Source organism: Megalobrama amblycephala, linkage group LG5 (genome assembly GCF_018812025.1).
Source record: "Megalobrama amblycephala isolate DHTTF-2021 linkage group LG5, ASM1881202v1, whole genome shotgun sequence".
Lineage (NCBI taxonomy): Eukaryota > Metazoa > Chordata > Actinopteri > Cypriniformes > Xenocyprididae > Megalobrama > Megalobrama amblycephala.
In genome coordinates this window covers 22,195,530-22,215,903 of record NC_063048.1, presented here as the reverse complement: position 1 = coordinate 22,215,903, position 20,374 = coordinate 22,195,530, and the positions used below count along the sequence as shown (strand labels likewise).

Sequence of the window (20,374 nt, the reverse complement as noted above, 5' to 3'; positions counted from 1 at the left end):
CACAAAGAATTAATGCAGTTCTGAAGGCATAAGAGGGTCCAACCCGGTACTAGCAAGGTTTACCTATAAAGTGGCCGGTGAGTGCGTAAAACAGCTAAAACGACTTTTATTAAATTGGTCTCCATGGCCCTATATCCAAAGCCAAAACAGTGAGGACAACAGTTTCAAAATTCTGAAGGACACCTCATAAAAGTTTATACAACTACAGGAACTGGTGGTAAAAAAACACTTTGGCACGAACATAAATGTAAAAGCATGGCAAAGACACAGCTGACTATGTTGTAAAATAGGCTCCTGTTAATTGAATGATAAAATCTGATGCAAATTTGCATAGATGATGTGGCAGATGAAGGACACACCTACTGCTGCACTTCCCTGTGTGCCCAGAACAGTTTTAACCTATTTTTGAGTTTATATTCAAAATATTTATGTTTCTGGATCTAAGAGTGTTAGTGTAAGAGTGTCAGCACACAAATGTTTTGATTAAACATGATATTACATGATATTATACAGTTTGAAAACACATTAAAATGCAAAATTATAAATTCTCTAAATACAAATAATAGCTAGAACAGATCACTGTTTTTTTTTAATCACTGTTTTTCCTGTAATCATAAGTAGGCCATATAAGCTAGCAAAAAAAAAAAAGCCTATTGAATTGAATGCATGTGTTCCTGTTAAAACGATTAATCCAAAATAATTTTATACATAAACTTTTAAAAATTTTTCAGGTTTGCAGCTTGTTTTGTCCCATGATGCATTAATATCATCACTTAAATAACTAGATTTAACTAGGCCTATATCTAATTTAATTGCTGAGAGCATTTAAAGCCAGGACTAAACATTAACACCAGGCTTAAACCGAGTCCCAGACTAAAATGCATGTTTGAGCTGTTTTAACTGAAAGTAACTTGTACTGACATATCTTAAAAAATATCAGTCCCATTGTTTTGATGCAAGCCAGTAATGTTTTTTTTTCTTTCTTCCTAAGGCACATTTATAAAAGCTATTTAAATGTCCTAATTGAACTGTGAAACCGGCCCCAGGCCTTCTTTATATTTATCTTTCTGAGAATTAAACATCAAGTTATGATCAAGTAATGGTAGTAAACAAACAAACAAACAAACAAATATTATCTGTCATTTGTTTTATTTATTTTTGATTACCGTGGGGGCTAATATCCTATTACTGCTAGGTTCCCTATTAAAACGTCCATTTTTATTTTAGTAACTCCGCTATTTTGAATATATGGTTACATTGGTCATTTTGTACTGATGAAAATATTTCAACGTCAAGAACATGACAAATATATAAATATTACTATTTTAAAAGTGTATGAAAGAATGAAAATGAGAGAAGACAGACACATTTAACCTGACGCAGTGACGTATACAGCCACTTCCGCTCCTGCAGGAAAAACACTCGTGAAGTTTGTGAACGGGGACGCGAGCTGGAGATGGGCTGAACCGAATCACTTCAGCGATAATAAACCGAGTGAGTAGTTCGAGAATTGAGCGTTTTTAGCACATCTGTCTCTATATGAGTGCGTTTATGGATATGGGGTTGTGTTAAAATGTAAACACGGATCCTGCTGTAGATTCATGGCAGGATTAAATGGAGTCAGGGCGAGGTTGGGCTTTTCCGCGCTGTTGCTAACTGACAGACAGACAGACGTGGATTTTAGACACTTCATCCACGTAATACAATAACAATGTTTATCTAAATAAAGACAATATACCAAGGGAATCAGTTAGTTGATCATATTGATCATATAGAGTTAGCACGCTTCCGTCGCCACAATAATAATATTAGATCATAAATGTTAATCTCTTTAATCAAAAACACATTTGGTCTCATGTATGTGTTAATGGATTGATCGTCAGTTTTAGCTCTGTCTTATCTGCATTGTGCGACTTATCTCATTTAAACTGTAGGTTTCCATTCATTTTAACATTTAAAGATGGCAGTTTATGTACATCTTTGTGGAAATGAAGATCTTTTTTGGTTTGCATGTATACATCTATTATTCAATATATTTTATTAATATGTGTAAGACATTTAATTGCTGTTTGTGACTACAACTTCTGTTAAATATTTTAATAAAATATTTATACAGTAATCATAGACAACTGGAAATGTTGTATGGGAATATGAGAACTCAAGCATTTAAATCAACCACTGTGGCAACATCTTTGGTGTTGTACCAAGTTATGGTTTTGTGTCATTGTAAGCATTCTGTTTCTGACTTGCCAATACCGCAGACCAACCAATGGATACCTGACCAAAAATGTGTTGAAATGTTGCGTAACAGCAGGTGGTTGAGTTTGAGGAGATCACCTTTTTGTTGGTGTGTTTGTAAACAGACATGTTGAGTGGATTGGTCAGCAAACATTTGAGTTTGGTTATGGTGAAGACCTCCAACTAGACTTTCCATGATCATGTTATTTTATAAATAGAGTTGATGATGATGTTACATGTTTTTATTAGACAGGACTTGCAGATTTATTTGTTAGATGCATTAATTTTACATTCATATTATGTGAGAAGCATTTTTTGATTTCACTGTATTTTTACCACCTTACTCTAGTCTTCATTTGTTTCCATTGTATTAATGGAGTTTATCATATGGTTAGTTAATCAGATAAATCAGGGAAAGAAAGAGGAATTATTTCTCTTGTGCATTTCCTTGAGATATGTTTGCTGTATAGATGGAAGGAGACAATACGCACAGTCTACATACATGTTGCTATGTTTCTGTTATGCTTGTAATGGTATATTATGATTTAAAAATATGACTTCGTAAACTGAAATAAAATTATGAATGGAAGCAACTGGAAAACTAAAATGGAACATGGAACTGAAATGGAAGTTCTTTCCCCAGAGCTTTTGCTTGTTTTAACAACAATTTAGTTCCTCATGCTTTTGCTATAATTGATAAAGCTATAACTGAAACTAAAAATATAAAAATTAAATTGAAATATATCTATACAATGAAATCCAAACTGTAACTATAACTAACTAAAATGAAACTGAAATGTAAAGTCAAGTTTGAAATTAATTTAAACGGATTAAAGGGATAGTTCACACATAAATAAATATTGTCATCAATTACTCACCCTCATATCATTCCAAACCCATAAAGGGTTAGTTCACCCAAAAATGAAAATTGTGTCATTATTTACTCGCCGTCATGATGTTCCACACCCATAAGACCTTTGTTCATCTTTGGAGCACAAATTAAGATATTTTTAATGAAATCCGAGAGGTTGTATGAATCGTCCATAGACGGCAATATAATCAGCAATTTCAAGGTCCAGAAAGTTACTAAAGACATTGTTAAAACTGTCGACGTGACTGCAGTGGTTCAACCTTAATTTTATGAAGCTGAAGATGAACGAAGGTCTTACGGGTGTGGAACAACATGAGGGTGAGTAATTCATGACAAAATTTGTTTTTATTTTTGGGTGAACTAACCCTATAAGATGTTTGGTTCATCTTGGAAACACAAATGAAGATATTTTAATGAAACCGTAGAGATTTCTGTCCATCCACTGAACGTCCTTCTACCACAACGTTGACACTTCAAAAAGTTCAAAAAGTCATTTGAGCAATTTTAATCCAAGACATCTGAAGAGATATTTTATGATCCCTTTATGTACTTTTTGAAGTGTCAAAGTTTTGGTGGAATGGAATTGGAATTGAGGAACAGAAGTCTTTCACTTGTCATTAAAATATCATCATCTTCATTTTTTTCTGTTTCAAAGATAAACAAATGATCTTTTCTTTAGGTTTGGAACTACATAAGGATGAGTAATTGATGACAATTTTCATTTTTGCTTGAACTATCCCTTTAAAATAATCAGACAATGTAAAACTATAATAACCTTAGTGTGTGTATGTGCATGTTTTCATTTGCTGAAAGTAGCTCAAGGGCAAGAGCTTTGTACAACCTCTCTGACAACTTAACCTGCCTCACAACAAATGAGGTGCGTGTGCTTGTCTGTTTTGCCTGAATCGCTGCACAAATATGTCAACATATAGTTTCTAATAATGCGAGTGAATTACAAACACACAGTCTGGGTTAAAGTGGTGTTTCATCTACCTTTATCTTTGATGTTTGTCTTTGTCAGTTAAACAGCAGATTTGTTTTCTAATCAGAGATTCAAAGGATATGTGCATGCAAACCAATCTAAACTTAGTGTAGTAAGTTTCTTTCTGTGTGTGTCTGCGTGTGTTAAATAGCATAAACAAATTAAGATCAACATGTAATTCAAACCTTGTAACACACACATCTAAGATCCAGATTTCCGCCTCATAACTTCTTGGCGTGTGTGTGTGTGTGTGTGTGTGTGTGTGTGTGTGTGTGTGTGTGTGTGTGTGTGTGTGTGTGTGTGTTAATGCGGTTGGTCTAGTCTAGAACAAAACGAATCCTGTCTAGAACGTGACCAGACCTGTCTTGGAAACTATCTGCCCAATCTAAAATCAGGAGGAGGAGAGCGAGAATGAGGGATCTGAAGCTGTTTCCATGCGTTTGCAGGCTCTGATAAGCAGCAGATAGAAGCTCAGAATGTGATATCTGTGTGCTTTTGTTCAAACCCAAATGCTGTATACGTCATGTTTTGCTTATGTCGGTACAGACCTGCATACTCCAAGACTTAGTGGAACAGGGCTTCTCTAGAACCTTATGAGCATTCCAGAACAGAAGGCTGATTCTGTGCTCTGGAACTCAAGGCGGGGCTGAACAGCGCTCCATGCTAATTGGTCAAGTGACTCATGGTCATTGTTGCCTCTGCAGGGCGATGACACAGCAGGCCTTGTCTTCCTTCACAGCCTTTGTCTGTTTATGATTTACAATCATGCTGTTAATGCCCCTGTCCTCAGAACAGAAGACTAGAATGCTGGATTTATTCTTGGTTTTGCCACTTCGGTACATTATGTCCCATATTCATGTGTTGAATCAGAATATTTCTAAATGTTATATAATACTGCTTGAGTGTATGCTTCAAAAAAAAAAAAAAAAGTCTCATATGTTCACTAAGGCTGCATTTAATCAAAAATAATATTATGAAATATTATTACAATATAAGAATTTTTTTTCCTGTGAAGGCAAAGCTGAATTTCCAGCATCATTATTACTCCAGTTTTCAGTGTCACATGATCCTTCAGAAATCATTCTAATGTGCTGATTTGCTGCTCAAGAAACATTTATTATTATTCTCAACATTGAAAACAGTTGTGCTTGTCAGTTACCAATGCAGGGCAGTGCTGTGATTCAGATCCTGTGCAGAAATGGAGAAAGAAAATAGTTTTCAGCTGATAGAGCACAAGAAATGGAGAGAAAGGAAGAGAAGAGGGGTCATCGAGGAAAGAGGAGGGATTTTACAACCACATAACAGCATCGGCTCATTTACAGTTAGTCTGACTAACCTCTCTCTCTTCAATCTTTGTAACCTATCCTATGCTCCTCCCTTTCTATCTCTGTCTCTAGCAGTTTCTGATATCAGAGAGAAGGGGGAATGAGTAGTGCGAAGAGAGGGGGACATGCCTTACGTGGACCGGCAGAACCGCATATGCGGTTTTCTGGATATCGAAGATGTGGAGAACAGTGGCAAGTTCCTGCGACGGTATTTCATCCTGGACACGCAACAGGGCAGTCTGGTCTGGTACATGGACAACCCTCAGGTACCCTCTAACTAATATGTTAATGCGTTTTGGGTAATGTTGTTCTGATTCGCTATCTGAGAGAGATTTTTTTCTTGGTCTTATAGAACCTGCCTGTAGGTGCCAAACATGTGGGTTCCCTCAGTCTCACGTACATATCCAAGGTAAGCTGTCACCTTTTCACACATTCTGCTATTTCTGCATCATTGCCTTTTAAAAAAATTTCTACAAATCCACCACTCTTGTTTTAGGTCAGTGATGCCACCAAACAGAGGCCAAAGGCTGAGTACTGCTTTGGTAAGTTTTCCTCACATCTACACACACTGTCACTTCACACTCATTATGGTACAAAGTTATCAGATTTCTCGTTATAGTATAAATGACCATTTTTTGGAATTTCATGACGCTTTAGATGTAGTTTAGCTCATTTTTCTGTTCTTATTGTTTTTAAATTGCTTTGAATTGGTGAAAAGCTTTTTGAGAATTTAAATTATTAAAAATAACAGAAAATTGTTTAATATTAATTTTTATTCATATAACACTTTCATGTTATTTTGTACATATTTTATAGTAAAACGCATGCTTTAAAGTGACAGTTCACACAAAAAATGAAAATTCTGTCATTTACTCACCCTCAAGTTGTTCCAAACCTGTATGAATTTCTTTCTTCTGCTAAACACAAAAGAAGATATTTAAAGAATGTAGGTAACCAAACAGTTGATGAACAGTTCAGTACATCAACTGTTTGGTTACCCATATTTTTCAAAATATCTTCTTTAGTGTTCAGCAGAAGAAAGAAATTCATACAGGTTTGGAACAACCTGAGGGTGAGTAAATGACAGAATTTAAATTTTTTGTGTGAACTTTCACTTTAAGAGTTGCAGCTCAAGCCTCAATTTTTGAGTAAAGAGTTTGTGGTTTGAATCCTGGCTAGATACTATATAGAAAGCTTATGAGTTTAGTTTTTGGTCATGTTTTTACTTTAAGCACTGCTTTTGTACTTCTGCAAATGGATTGTAATAGTATGTTGATGCAGTGAAAAGCATATATTTCCTTTACTACTTTTTCACGCACAATTTGAGATTATTTTGACTCATTCGTATAGCTTATACACGCACTCTTCTGTGTTGCTTTGCATGTACAGTTACTGCACTGCACATGGTTACCTTCTGCACAACATGAGTGGAAACAGGAAATGGTGGTCTGGTCACTTGATAGATGAGTGTTAGTGAGTTGGTGTGTGTGCTTTTTGCAGGATGCTTCTGTAGAAATCTGAACTTCATTTTGAAGTGTTTGTGAAATCCTTTTTATTGGTTTTGTTCTTCAAAAATAACCACCGGTCCTTCTTACCAAACTTTTTAGTTAGTTGATGCATTATTTACTTTTTATCAGTTATTTATTCACCTTCGTGTTCAAGCCCATATAACTTGATTTCTTCAATGGAGAAAAAAAAAAAGAGCCAAAGAAAACAATGTAAAATCCACTATAGATCAAACAGCCACTCTTGGGCTGTCAGGCTTCAAAATGACAAAAATGCTCATCAGAGATCATATCTTCTTTTGGGTCAGGTGAATCAGTTTATCCTGTACACAAAACCAGTCTGAACTGGTTCTCAGGATCAACTCAGTGATCCAGTGGAAACTGGAGGTAAAGATTATCAGTGAACAACAACTTGTATTTTGTTTTAAGTCACAAAAAACAGACACAAAGTAAACATTTTCAAAATGTCATTGACAGGAAAAAAATACATAAACACCTAGAAATAATTTAATCATAGTTTTAAAAATTTTAACCCATGGGTGTCCAATCCTGCTCTTGAAGAGCCACTGTTCTGCAGAGTTTAGCTCCAACCCCAATTAAACACTAGAAATATTAGAAACTAGAAAGTTTCATACTAGAAACTTCCAGGCTGGTGTGTTGAGGCAAGTTTGAGCAAAACTCTGCAGGACAGTGGCCCTCCAGGACCCAGATTGAACACCCCTGTTATAACCATACAATGACACATAATGTAACTTGCATGAGTAAGAACTATTGGTAGAAGGCTGAACATTCAGTGCAGCTGCACATAATGAACATTGCACATGCACAATGGAGTTTATTGTAATGATTTCTAGCATTCATCTTTTCATTCCAGAAAACAGCCACTGAATTAACAGACATTGTGGGAAAAATTGAGTCAAGCTCCATTTAGCTGTAGCTTTTTAGTCTGAAATTGATTTCGCACTGCCTTATTGACTCATGAGCTAAGTCTATGGAAATCCACAAAGTCTAATGGGCTCCAAGAAAGGATATCTGTGTGCTTTTGGGATTTATGGGCATTTTTAAAACACTTTTTTTCTGACACAATGATATTTCTCAGAATTACTCAGCAAAATTAGAGTAATTGCCATTGAATTATGGAAAATGGGGTTAAGCTCTTTCTCTCTGTTTGTGTGCAGTCATCAATGCAGGAATGAGGAAGTTCTTTCTGCAAGCTAATGATCAGCAGGATCTTGTGGAATGGGTCAACGCACTCAACAATGCAACCAAAATCACAGTGAGTACACACATGCAAAATCCAAGTGTGAATGTATATATGCATCTATATCCATTGAAACCCCCATACAAAATTTTACCACTGTGATTTTTTTTTTTTTTTTATCGTTTTTTTTTTTCTTTTTTTCTTGCTCATAAAATGTACTTTTTATCATTTTAATGTGTCCTTGTTTAATAAAAGTATTAATTTAAAAATACTGACCCTAGATTTTTGAACAATAGTGTATGATAGTAGTAGATAGTGCACGCTTTTATTCTATTTATTTTGTGGAAATATAGATTAAATTAGTGATCTTGGCCCACTTTCAAGCATTAGTTATCTAGCTATTAAACATGCTCACATGCTAATCTGATATCCCAGACTACTGCATACGGGATGTGTAAAACAATGAAAGCATTCAATGAGTTCATTCAGTCAGTGTCAGTGGTTCTGTCAACACTGCAGATTTGCTCACTGGCAGGTAAATTCTTGTTGGTGTTCTCTGCGAGTTTAACTATTGAAAGTAACCCAAATAATAAAGTACAAGCAGTTTACAAGCAAATTACTGTAAGCAAACACACCCGCACAATAAAACAGCAAGTTTCCTTATTGGAGTTGCAGTCTTCGTCCCCTCTCTGAGTGCATGTGCAGTCAAACACATACATGCATACGCACGGGAAGTTGAAACTTTCTCAAAAAAAGAAAAAACCTGTCCTGTTTAAGCTGTGCGTTCCTCTTCCTGATGGCTTTTTCCTTGTGCGAGTCACTTGGCTGACTAATGGGAAGTTGTATTGTTTGAAAGACCCTCACCTCTGAGTCATCAGCGCTTCAGAATGCCCTCACACGCACACATACACACACACACGTAACCTACAGTGTCTCTGTCTCTCTTCTACTCTTTTTCACTCTCCCTGTATCACTAATATATCACACTTCCACATGCAATGGCAGGAAGGGCTCTCACTGTAGGCCAGACACTCTTGGAGCGTGGGCTGATGGATTGAAGGGCTACACAATAAGCCTTTGTCGAGTTATCCTGTGAGTCTTACAATCGATGGTTAATTCATCTGTGCTTCATTCACGTTTTTTTCCCCTCCGTCTTTTCATTGCGTTGCATCTTCAATCTTTAGCTGTTGGCCTGATTTTGTTCATCTCTGAAAACTCCCTCGCAGTCCTTCCTGTTCATTACTTTCTCTCTCTTTTTTTGTATCTCCCTTTCTTTCTCCAAGGTTCCCAAGTCCTCTGATGCCGTTCACTCTGAGAGTCAGAGGTTGGCTTCAAATGGCAACAAGAAACAGGTCCCATACAAGACTGAGATCATTGCAGGAGTGGCTGTCGTCACGCAGACACAGGTATTCTACAAAAATATTTTAGCCAGTAACAGAAATTGCACAAATGTCAATACCACTTAAAAAACAAAATATTAGGGATACACCAAAATGAAAAATTAATAATCAATTAATTCATCTAACTTATTTAATAATCAACACTCAGATAGCAAAAACTGAGTTGTACAAACATTTAAATTGTACATACGACTGTTTTTATATCAGCTTTTAATAACAGAATTGTTTCTACTCCAGTTTGTTGGTGAAATAAGCATTTAAACAATAAATATATTTAGCAAAATGCTCTTCTCTACAGTTATTTTTTCTAGCTAACTAATGAGTTTATGGACATTATTTCTTGAGGTACGTGTAACGTTAAGTATAGCCTACAAGCTGTTACCATGTTTGAAACACTGAGCGATTACATGAAACGGAATTCATTTCGGTAAATTGTAATGTATCTTTCAACATACCTTCTGATGTTCACCCATGTTTATTTCATGATGTAGTAAAGAGGAGATGAGATGATCAGTTCACTTGCACTTGATCTGTGCTACCGCGATCTGTCACATCGTATTAAAGAGCGCCAAAAAGACATTTATTGTTTGAATTTTGTAATTGACAGAATTTTAAAGTTAAGACATTGCTTCATATTAAAAGTTACAAAGTACAAAGCTTTTTGCGATTATTGGATGGCGGCCTGTTACAAATATTTAGTGAAATTTTGTTCACGCTGCAGGCTGCACATAAGGTACCAGAAATTGTGGTGCATCCCTAAATAAATGCCACTTCAAAAACGAATATGCTAATAGTTAAAGTTTTTATTAAAAATAAATATTAAATATAGCTGCGAGCAGCGATGACGGGCCAAAGCCCGGTGGCTTCAGGTCAACTGTGCACGGTGGGCAATGGACATTTAAAACGGTTAAACATAAAAGGACTATGTCGATTTCACACCACATTTACTGCAGCAGCTTTTACTTCAAACTTCAGCCATGTTTTAGTGTTTTTGGTCCAAACAGCATATTATTAACTTTTAACCATTTCAACTGCCAGAAGACTGCTATTACACTACAATTGTCCACTATAAATCAAGTTTTAGAATAAAAAATATTTTCTTACATATGTTTCCCTGTAAAAATAAATTTTGTGATGTTATTTCCATCAAGAGGTGCATCAATTTTTGGTCAAGATATTGACAATGTATTGACAATGCAAGAGTCGAGCACTCTGTAAAGTCTACTCCAGCACATCCCAAAGACTTTCAATGAATTAAAATCTGGACCTTTTGGTGCCAGTTCATGTTTGAAAATGATTCTTCATGCTCCTTCCCAACCATTCTTTCACAGTTTGAGCCTGTTGAATCTTGGCTTTGTCATTCTGGAATATGGCCATGATGTGTCTTCGTACAGTACCCAGTTGTATAAGAAATGAAAAGCTACACACTGCATCAATTAGGATACGAACTGTGACATGTAGCTTGCCAGTATTTCTCAATTAATTATCCTGTCAAGAACAAAGAAATTAAACTTTATGCCTAGTTTTGAATTTGCTGAGCTCTTTTTTTGCATATATGTCTAATCCCCCTCCTCCTTTCTCCCTCTTTTAGCAGGATGGAGAGGTGGCACACAGTGTTGGAGGAGAGAAGGTGGGCTTGAGGAAGGCTCAGAACAATCCGCCATATTTGCACACTAGAGCAGGGCAGGATCAGGCCGTTATTAAAGCAGGATACTGTGTCAAACAGGGGGCTCTGGTGAGTCTGAGAGGCTGTTTTTAGCATGGTTCTTTTGTAACCAGATTTGTGTGTTCAAAAATGCCCAAAAAATATTAGATTTAAAATCTGAATTGTGAACTGTATTAAGCTTTGGGTGAGAATTAATTGCAGGTTACTGTTTTCCTCTTATATCAGATGAAGAACTGGAAACGGAGATATTTTGTTCTGGAGCAGAACTCAATGAGTTACTTCAAGTCTGATCTGGTATGTTTTGTATGTTTTCACCACTTATGAAGTAGTGATTTGTATAGAATGCACACTGTCATCCCTGATCAGTCGAGAATTCTGAAACACAAAGTTTTAGGTACCAAATAAATCTTGCTAAAAATGTAGTTTGAATGATTGCATTCACTGAATTGTCTGTACAAGTAGGTGTATTTATTGGAGGAAAAGGCCTTTTTTATTCCAGATGACCTTAGACTGATATTTTATAGAAGAAAGAATATGAATTGAAAGTTAATTCTCTTTTGCATTGGAGTTTTTTTTTTTTTTTTTTTAATCCAAACAAAAGATAAATCAAATACCAGCACTCTGTCTCAACATGAATGGCACTATACTTGTGAAATTCCAGACGGCTGCCAGTTGTGTGTGATTGTGCTGCATATGTACATGTGTGTCTGTCTGTTAGAGATTAAAACATTATGAAAAGCAGTGAGGAAAAAAAACATTTAAGACCCCTGTCCTGTCCTCGTGGTTCTTGGCCTGAATAAGCTCCAAATCTACTCGCACTCCATCCCAATAGATCTGGAACAAATCTCTCTCTCCTTTCACTTCTCTTTCAGGAGAAGGAGCCTTTGAAGATTATTCTTCTAAAGGAGGTCCATAAGGTGCAGGAGTGCAAACACGGGTACTAACAGAATGTCTGCTTCAAATCATAAGCTTTGAATTCTTGACTGAATCCTTCTGTACTTTTTTTTTTTTTTTTCTTTCAAAGAGAAATTATTGCATCGTGCATTCACAATAATGTTCAAAAGTTTGGGGTTGGTAAAAAATTTTTCTTTTAGATTTTTTTTTTTTTTTTTTAATCTTAAGCTCACCAAGGAATAAATAAGAATGTGTTGGAAATCTCAGAAGCATAGACCAGGAGACTTTGGGATATCTTTAAGCAGAAGTTACTTTTTATTGAGAAACACTCTGTGCGTCGCTGTAGTCATCCAAAATCTGACTAAGGCAGTGTACATTGAAGTTTATATACATTTTAGGGGGCAGTGCTTAGTGATAGAGACAAAGCACCAGGGAGACAACAAAGCATGCAAATGAAGTATTCAGGTATAGGAACCCGCCCCAGACGCTAGAGTGTCACAAGTCCTAATCCAATCAGCATACCTATTCAAAGAATGGGAGAGGGGCTCCAAGAGCCATTAACGGCAAAAGGTGAGAATCTCAGTAATCTGACTCATTAGACATACAATAAAGAGAACAGGAACTGGCAGAAAACTCTTGCTAGAAACTTTGCTAAACAGAATCATTCATCTGATGTGGTCATCTTTACCTTTAAATGCTAAATACAATGTACTTCACCTTAGTAATTCATGTGAGGTGATGTCAGTATGTAGGATCAACAGATCTTAAACAGATTATTAAATTTGTAATCCCACAAATGTAATTTATTCCTGTGATGGCTAAGTTGATGTTTCAGCATCATTACTCCAGTCTTCAGTGTCACATGATCCCTTCTAAATCATTCTAATATGCTGATTTGCTGCTCAAGAAACATTTCTTAGTATCATCAATGTTGAAAACAGTTGTGTCCCTAAAAAAAATCATACTGACCCCAAACTTTTGAACGGTACTGTATATTTAATTAGCCATGATGCATTTATAGTTATAGATTTAATATACAAGTTATTCTCTTCCTGTTTTCTCTTTCAGTGAAATAATGATGCGAGACAACCTCTTTGAAGTCGTCACAACCTCCAGAACCTTCTATATCCAGGTGAGAGGTCCTGTCATGCATCAACATGCGATTCTAATGTGGCCCCACAGTCCAAAAATCTCAATATTCTTCAGGTTTTTAGGCTACACTGTATCTCAGAACCATAAAGAGGTGATCTGAGAGGCTCAGATCATGTGCATTTATTACTTTTGTAGTATTTTAAAAACTCATTTTTTTTTTTTTTTCAATCATTCTTTTCCAGGCTGATAGTCCAGAGGAGATGCACAGCTGGATCAAGGCTATTTCAGGAGCCATTGTGGCTCAGAGGGGCCCAGGCCGGTCCGCAGCTTCTGTATGTACACACACTCACTCATGCATTCAAAAACAGGTAGTCACTCTGCCTCCAAGCAAAACAGTGGAGCATAAATTCTTGAGTCAAGCTGAGAACACGTGCAGAGTGTGTGAATGTATAAAATGCCTTAGTTTATCTGCATTCATGTATCCAATCATGCGCCTTTCTTTCTCTTTTTCTCACAGAGACACACACACACACACACACACACAAAAGAGGAGTGAACAATAATATGACTGCAGTGGTTTGGGTTTAAGATTGGTAATAGTTCAGAAGTGCACTCATTTAAATGTGGGCCGCAGTCTGTTCGTTTCATACTCTTTCTCCCACTCCCTCTAAACCTAGTGACCCCCAAAAAAGGACACTTTAGGTGGACTTAATGTATGAACATCATTCCATTTGATGACAAATATCAAGTTCAGTAGCATTTATTTAGGATGGAAGAAGTCTAGATGTAACAGAAGTAGTGACAGATCTTCTCTTTGGTATTGTGACGTACATCTGACTGAAAATGATTATCGAAAAAAATTAAATAAAATTGTTGACCAGCCACTTGGTTCTATTCATCGGTTGTTGATTAGATCTGAAATTGAGTTTGCAGTCAATTGTAAAGAAGCTGGCTTTAAACAGACTAAATGAGTGGAAACTGTACGTCACCAGAAATCAGAAAACGATAGATATATTTATTTATTTTTTTAACTCGCTTGGTTTGATATTTTGCTATATATGTAAATGAAATGACATTCATATATTAAGTGTCCAAATACTTTTTGGGGCGCCTGTATCTCTCTCTCCCTTTCTTCCTCTAATGTAGCTTTGCACTGTTGTTTCAGATGCGTCAGGCCAGAAGGCATTCAAGCCCCTGTATTCAGAGATACACACCACGTGTCACTCAAGGCAGCACGTATGTGAGCTCCGCCCCTTCTTCCTCGCTTCGCTTTAGAGTCGCCGCTAACGCACATACGCACGCAAACACACTTACCTAGCTTTATCTTTTCCGTTTCGCTTTTCCAGAATAACTTCACACACAAATGCACACCTAACAGTTCAGATTCAGTGCAGAAATAAACACATTCAACAGTTTATTAACGAGATGCATTCAGTTTTCCCGCTAATTCTCTTATCTGTTTCTTCTCAATGCTGTGGCTCCCTTATTTGAACTAACGGTTAATATTGGTGCACTTCTCCATTTCTAATGCTTCTGCCTCTCTGCCAGCCCACTGCAGTCTCCTGCTACACACCCAAAACGCATGTTTCACATGTTTCGATTTCTCATCTGTATTTAATTATTCTTTATTGTTGTGTAACATGGTTCATGAAGTTTATTGACAATGTGTTTTTGTTTTTCCATCCTAAATGATGCAAACTAGTAATTGCTCATTAAAGTAAACACAAAACAGTGCCCAGGATCAGCACAGGATATTTAAAGGCACAATATGTTATATTTTTGGATTAAAATAACCAAAAACCACTAGAACAATGTTATATATTCTGTTGACGTGTGCTTAAAATATCCCAATTTTTGTTGTTCCACTGTTTAAATCCAGAGAAATAAGCAAATTTAACCAGGACATGGACTGTGTCAGTGTGTCGCATATCAATGACATCATAATTGCGTTACCCTCAGTTTTATTTTTGTAGAAACACCAAAGACGCTGTTATATATTATGTGTTTTATTAGACCGGTGAGCAACTGTTTGGATGGATACATTCATCGACAGAAAACTAATCATGTTATATAGCTCAGCACGTTTAGTCTTATTGTTTAAATCTTGTTTTCGTGATTTACAGCGAGTACTATGTTTTACCATGCCTAATATCAATCTAGCTTACTACAGTGTGCGACAAGTGTCTCATAGTAGCCGCCAAGCGAACGCAGAGTAGCACAATAACAACTTTCAACACACAAATGTATCTAATATGATAAAACAGCGCTGCGTTACCCCACATAAGTTTGGCCGGCGACTGCAGCATAATAAAAGTTCCACTTAATCACATGAACATAATTTCTGCTCGAGTCCATCCTGATTCGTTTCCAGGAGCTGTAGACGTGAAGACAACACCTCTCACGATTCGTCATCAAGCTATGCCTTTGTTTTGAATAAGTGACCTCTAGTGGCGAAAACTTACATATTGTGCCTTTAATGAGATAGAAATTTAGAATAGAACTTTATTTTACCCTTTGGAAATAGATTGGATAAAATTAAAAGATAAAACAATTTTGACTTTTAAACCTTCACAAGTTATTTTTTCTAACATTTTTCTCAGCATGTTAATGCATTATGCTGTTTACACATTTTCAAACCTTACAAATGTATGTGTACAGTTATAATAAGCTGTTGTTGTGTGTGTACTTGTATAGTTGTCTTTGTGAGGACCAGTTTGCGTTTTAGACCATCGAAGTGAGGACACCCCTTTTAATAGACTGTTTTAGGGTTACGACTTGGTTTTGGGATTAAAGGGTTAGTTCACCCAAAAATGAAAATGATGTCATTAATGACTCACCCTCATGTCGTTCCAAACCCGTAAGACCTTCATTCATCTTCGGAATACAGTTTAAGATATTTTAGATTTAGTCCGAGAGCTTTCTGTCCCTCCATTGAAAATGTGTGCAGTATACTGTCCATGTCCATAAAGGTAATAAAAACATCATCAAAGTAGTCCATGTGACATCAGTGGGTTAGTTAGAATCTTTTGAAGCATCTAAAATACTTATGGTTAATTTTTTTTTTAATTATTTGGTTAATCTAAAATAATTTTGGTCCAAAAATAACAAAAACTACGACTTTATTCAGCATAAACGTAAGACGCTGCTGACGTGTTATCTGGTGCGCCAGAGATTCGTTTACAGTCTGAGGGAGACGCACGCTGTATTCAAGCTATTTTTTAAAATGGTGGAATTGATTCAGTGGAATCAATTCAGTGGAATCAATTCAATGGAAAGGATTCCGGAAGAGAATACAATGCTGAATAAAGTCGCATTTTTTATTATTTTTGGACCAAAATCTATATACGATGCTTAACTTCTAACTAACCCACTGATGTCACATGGACTACTTTGATGATGTTTTTATTACCTTTATGGACATGGACAGTATACTGCACATACATTTTCAATGGAGGGACTGAAAGCTCTCGGACTAAATCTAAAATATCTTAAACTGTGTTCCTAAGATGAACGGAGGTCTTACGGGTTTGGAACAACATGAGGGTGAGTCATTAATGACATCATTTTCATTTTTGGGTGAACTAACCCTTTAAGATTAGAATAAGTTTAAGGTTAAGATTAGGATAAAGGGCTGCGGATCGCATTATACAGTATCAGTGAACGTCCTCAAAGATAGCCATACAAACGTGTGTGAGTTCTTATGAGTTTACACATGCTTTAATGTTTGAGAGTTGCATTGTGGTGCCTGTGTTTTATAAACGTTATCTACACGTTCCAGTACTGACTGCAGTAAGCCTTTTGTTTTGTGAGGTAAACCCTTGAGTCTCCGACATCAGGTCCTCAATCACTGCTGTTATTAGATTAGACATGTCTGTGCTTTCTCGCACGATTAAGTAAAATGTTGTGGACACTCCAGAGCAGTGACTAAGATGCTTTCTGTCTGTTTTATTGCAGTTCTCAAACTAACGATAATATTTTCATGTTTTTGTTAATTTGTATCTCTAAACACAGAATTCAGTTCTAACCTTGTCGCAATATTCATCGTCTTTCCCTTAGATTCGTTCTTGTTTTCAACATTTGTCGTTCAACATTCTCTCCCCACTCTTTTCTTTCATTATATTGCCCTTTGTCTCTGTCTCCCACCTTCTACTTAGGGCTGGGCGATGTAGCTTAATAATAATGCTTCAATGATTTGATGATATTTAATCTGGAACTTTAATCTTTGTATTTCCTCCTAAATAATTAAATTTTTTTTTTTTTTTTTAAATGATTGCTTATTTTAAATCAGAGCAACAGTATTTATCACAAAATAGCCATTATTGTAGACTATTTTTTGTTTTGTTTTAATAAAATATCTTAATGTCATTTATTCCTGTAATGGCAAAGCTGAATTTTCAGCAGCCATTACTCTTTCCAAAAAAAAAAATCTTACACTAGTATAAGTTTACTACAACTTTAATACCATATTCTTGAACATTTTTGCATTATGAATCTTTGATTTGGGTGTTTTGAATTGATTAATTTATGAACAGGTTGAACTGATTTATGGAAATTATTCAGACAAGCAACTCAAATGTTTTTTTTTTCCCTCAAAAGATTCAATTTAGAGATGCTATTAATGCATCTTCAATCATGTTCATGTACTCAAGAATTGTCACAAGTGCAGATATCAAAATTTGTCTTAATTATACTATCTTTCGGAAACTTGTCGGACAAATTAGAAGCATTTCCTGAGGTTTCTTTTTTAATTGGCAGCAGAATCATTGCAAATATAAAGTAAATATTTGATGTATCGTCCAGGCCTGCTTCTACCTCTTTCTCCTTCTCACGTTCTCTCTCATGTTGTGTTTTCCAGTGAGCGGAATAGCTGGGCACTCTGAGTTACTAACACTTCTGATCTGGTGCTCTGCTGGCTCTGGTCTCTGGTACTTCTCATCTTCTTCTGCTAAGCTCATCCAAAAATCCTAAACCGTTTCTCGGATGTTCTTACTCATGGCTGAGACTGCTCTCAATCTTTACCGCACTGCATCGGTCTTAACGCTTTCCTGAAAACACTTTATTCAGACCCGAACTTTAAACGTAAACTTTCAGATGTGTTCTCTCCCTCTTTCTTCTCGTTTAGGAGCACATTGTTGGCAGCTCCTGTTTCTACCGCCAGCTCGCGAGTCACGCCATCCCCTGGACGCCCAGCCCTGCCGTGTCAGCCTACCCAGAATGCCGCGGTCCCACGAGGTCTGGCTTGGGACAGCGAGCACTTCATGAGCCTGCTGCCCCTGCCCCGCCCACACGCCCGCCTGTCACTGCAAGAGACCCGCCTCTCCAAGTGACTCACGAGTCGCCATGGCGGCGACGCAGCAGCTTTGGAATGTGTGACGTTCCTTTGCCCCAACTTGATCTGGATAGTGCGGATCTTCCTGTCAGCGAGGTCTGATGGTTTTACATTAAACTCATTAAACTCTTGAGACAGAAATATTATGATGGGTATCCAGAGTTTAGGTGATGGAAGGATCTTTGGAGGAAAGATAACCAGGGCGTTCGGATCCAAAGTGTTTCGACCCGATCTGTCGACCAAATTTTGAACTTTAAAAGAGTTTCAGTTTTGTTCATCTAGATCAGAAACTCTACTACAATTCAGGCACCAAAGAATCTTCAAAGTCCCTCCTAACCTTTTGAGCTTTTACTGAAAAGTGCAGACAGAAATTCAAGAAATATGGATTAAATGTTACCCAAACTCAAATGGTTTCTGGGACTGTGTTGGAGGATGCGAAGATTCGCACTAACTCACGGACTGGAGTTGGAAAGGCTGTTCGAGAGCTTGTGAGAAGAAGTGATTACTTTTAATATCCCAAAATTCCCCTACACTGAGCTTTTATAGAACATACTTCATTTGTGTTTCTTTCTGTACAGTTTCCTATTTTTAAAGGTTTTCTATGTGCTGTTAATGTGACTAATTGATCCTGTGGACTAAGCTGGGGTTATTTTGACTGACAATTCATTTTTCATCTTTTATCCATGTATACATGTGGGTGAATTCTTGTTGCTGTAATATAATTTTTTTGTCTATGTGCTCCACTAAATGACTGATCAAATCCACAGTTTAGATAGTTTGGGTACAGTAAAACTGAGCTGACTGATGCTGTATAATCTGCCTACATCCCTGTCATTTTCTGGCATTCTGGGTATTACTGTATATGTCTGACCAGATGAGTGAGAGTTTGTTGTTGAATTGTTCATTTTGTTGGGATTTGAGTATGACTACTATGATAAAATGCTTTTCAGTGCGTTTATCTTTGCACTGATTCATTTTTGCCCTGTGTCTAAAACAAAAGTGCCTGCATCTTTTTCCTCTTAAAGGTCTGGCAGTTTTAACCCTTATTTTTTTTCCGTTTTGTGCTGTAACCATTTTAATCTTGTTTGTTTATATTATTTATTATAAGAAAAAGCAATAAACCAAGTCTGAATTTATACTGTTGTTTGAATATCACATTTTGGCTTTCCATTTTGGTGGTGTTTTTGTGGGGCTCATCCATACCATCAGTTACCATCAGAAAGCAGAGGCTTTGTTGCCCTCTGTTGGACATTTAAAGTACTGCTAAATAGTTGTATTGCTCATTGGGGCTCTGATGGGACCTGTTAAACTGGTCTCTTGACACATGACTCGCTAATTGTAATCCTATTCAAACACATTAGGTAATTCTCCCAATATATCAAAACAGTTATTCTTGGCTCTACGATATGTCCAGTTGTCAAAATACATCCATTGTTTTGCATGTCAGTGTGTTTTGTCCCATGTAAATTTTCGTTGACCTCACTGAGACTGTCATATTAAGGATGTGATGTCACCAATTGGATCATGACAGCAATGACATCAGCTGGGACAAGTTTTTAAAGTAGAGCAGCAGTCAAAAAAAAAAACGGTAAAATGGACCGTTCACCCAAAAATTTAAATTCTGTCAGTATTTATTCATGTTGTTCCAAACTCCTGTAATCTTCTCTGAAACTTTCTTCAGTGAACTATTCCATTAAGTCATAATCATTGGCCTAAATGTAAATGTAAATGCCCTAGTGTAAATTTAATTGGTATGAGAAGGTATATTATTATGTTATAGAAAGTGTTTTTTTTTTTTAATTATTAATTCTTTGTATTATTTTTGCATGAACAAAACCATATCAGGAAACTAGGCTACAGTTATTGATTTA

The 20,374-nt window shown here is 36.5% G+C and overlaps 1 protein-coding gene across 4 annotated transcripts; it reads left to right on the top strand.

Moving 5' to 3' along the window:
* The first annotated feature begins 1,343 nt into the window (after positions 1 to 1,343).
* Positions 1,344 to 19,639, top strand: plekha1a (pleckstrin homology domain containing, family A (phosphoinositide binding specific) member 1a). Of its 4 annotated transcripts, none has more exons than XR_007184964.1 (13): positions 1,344 to 1,494; positions 5,492 to 5,682; positions 5,769 to 5,825; positions 5,913 to 5,958; positions 8,100 to 8,197; positions 9,406 to 9,528; positions 11,114 to 11,257; positions 11,414 to 11,482; positions 12,061 to 12,125; positions 13,151 to 13,214; positions 13,417 to 13,506; positions 18,030 to 18,099; positions 18,297 to 18,426. XR_007184964.1 is itself a non-coding variant. In XM_048191250.1 (13 exons), the coding sequence occupies exons 2-13, from the start codon at positions 5,542 to 5,544 to the stop codon at positions 18,499 to 18,501; spliced, it is 1,173 nt and encodes a 390-aa protein (XP_048047207.1). In that variant the 5' UTR covers positions 1,344 to 1,494; positions 5,492 to 5,541; the 3' UTR covers positions 18,502 to 19,639. The 4 variants fall into 4 exon arrangements, 3 of the variants coding, with proteins under 3 accessions (XP_048047207.1, XP_048047205.1, XP_048047206.1); XM_048191250.1 differs by lacking the exon at positions 18,030 to 18,099 and adding an exon at positions 14,340 to 14,410 and having other exon boundaries at positions 18,297 to 19,639; XM_048191248.1 differs by lacking the exon at positions 18,030 to 18,099 and having other exon boundaries at positions 18,297 to 19,639.
* Positions 19,640 to 20,374: the final 735 nt, after the last annotated feature.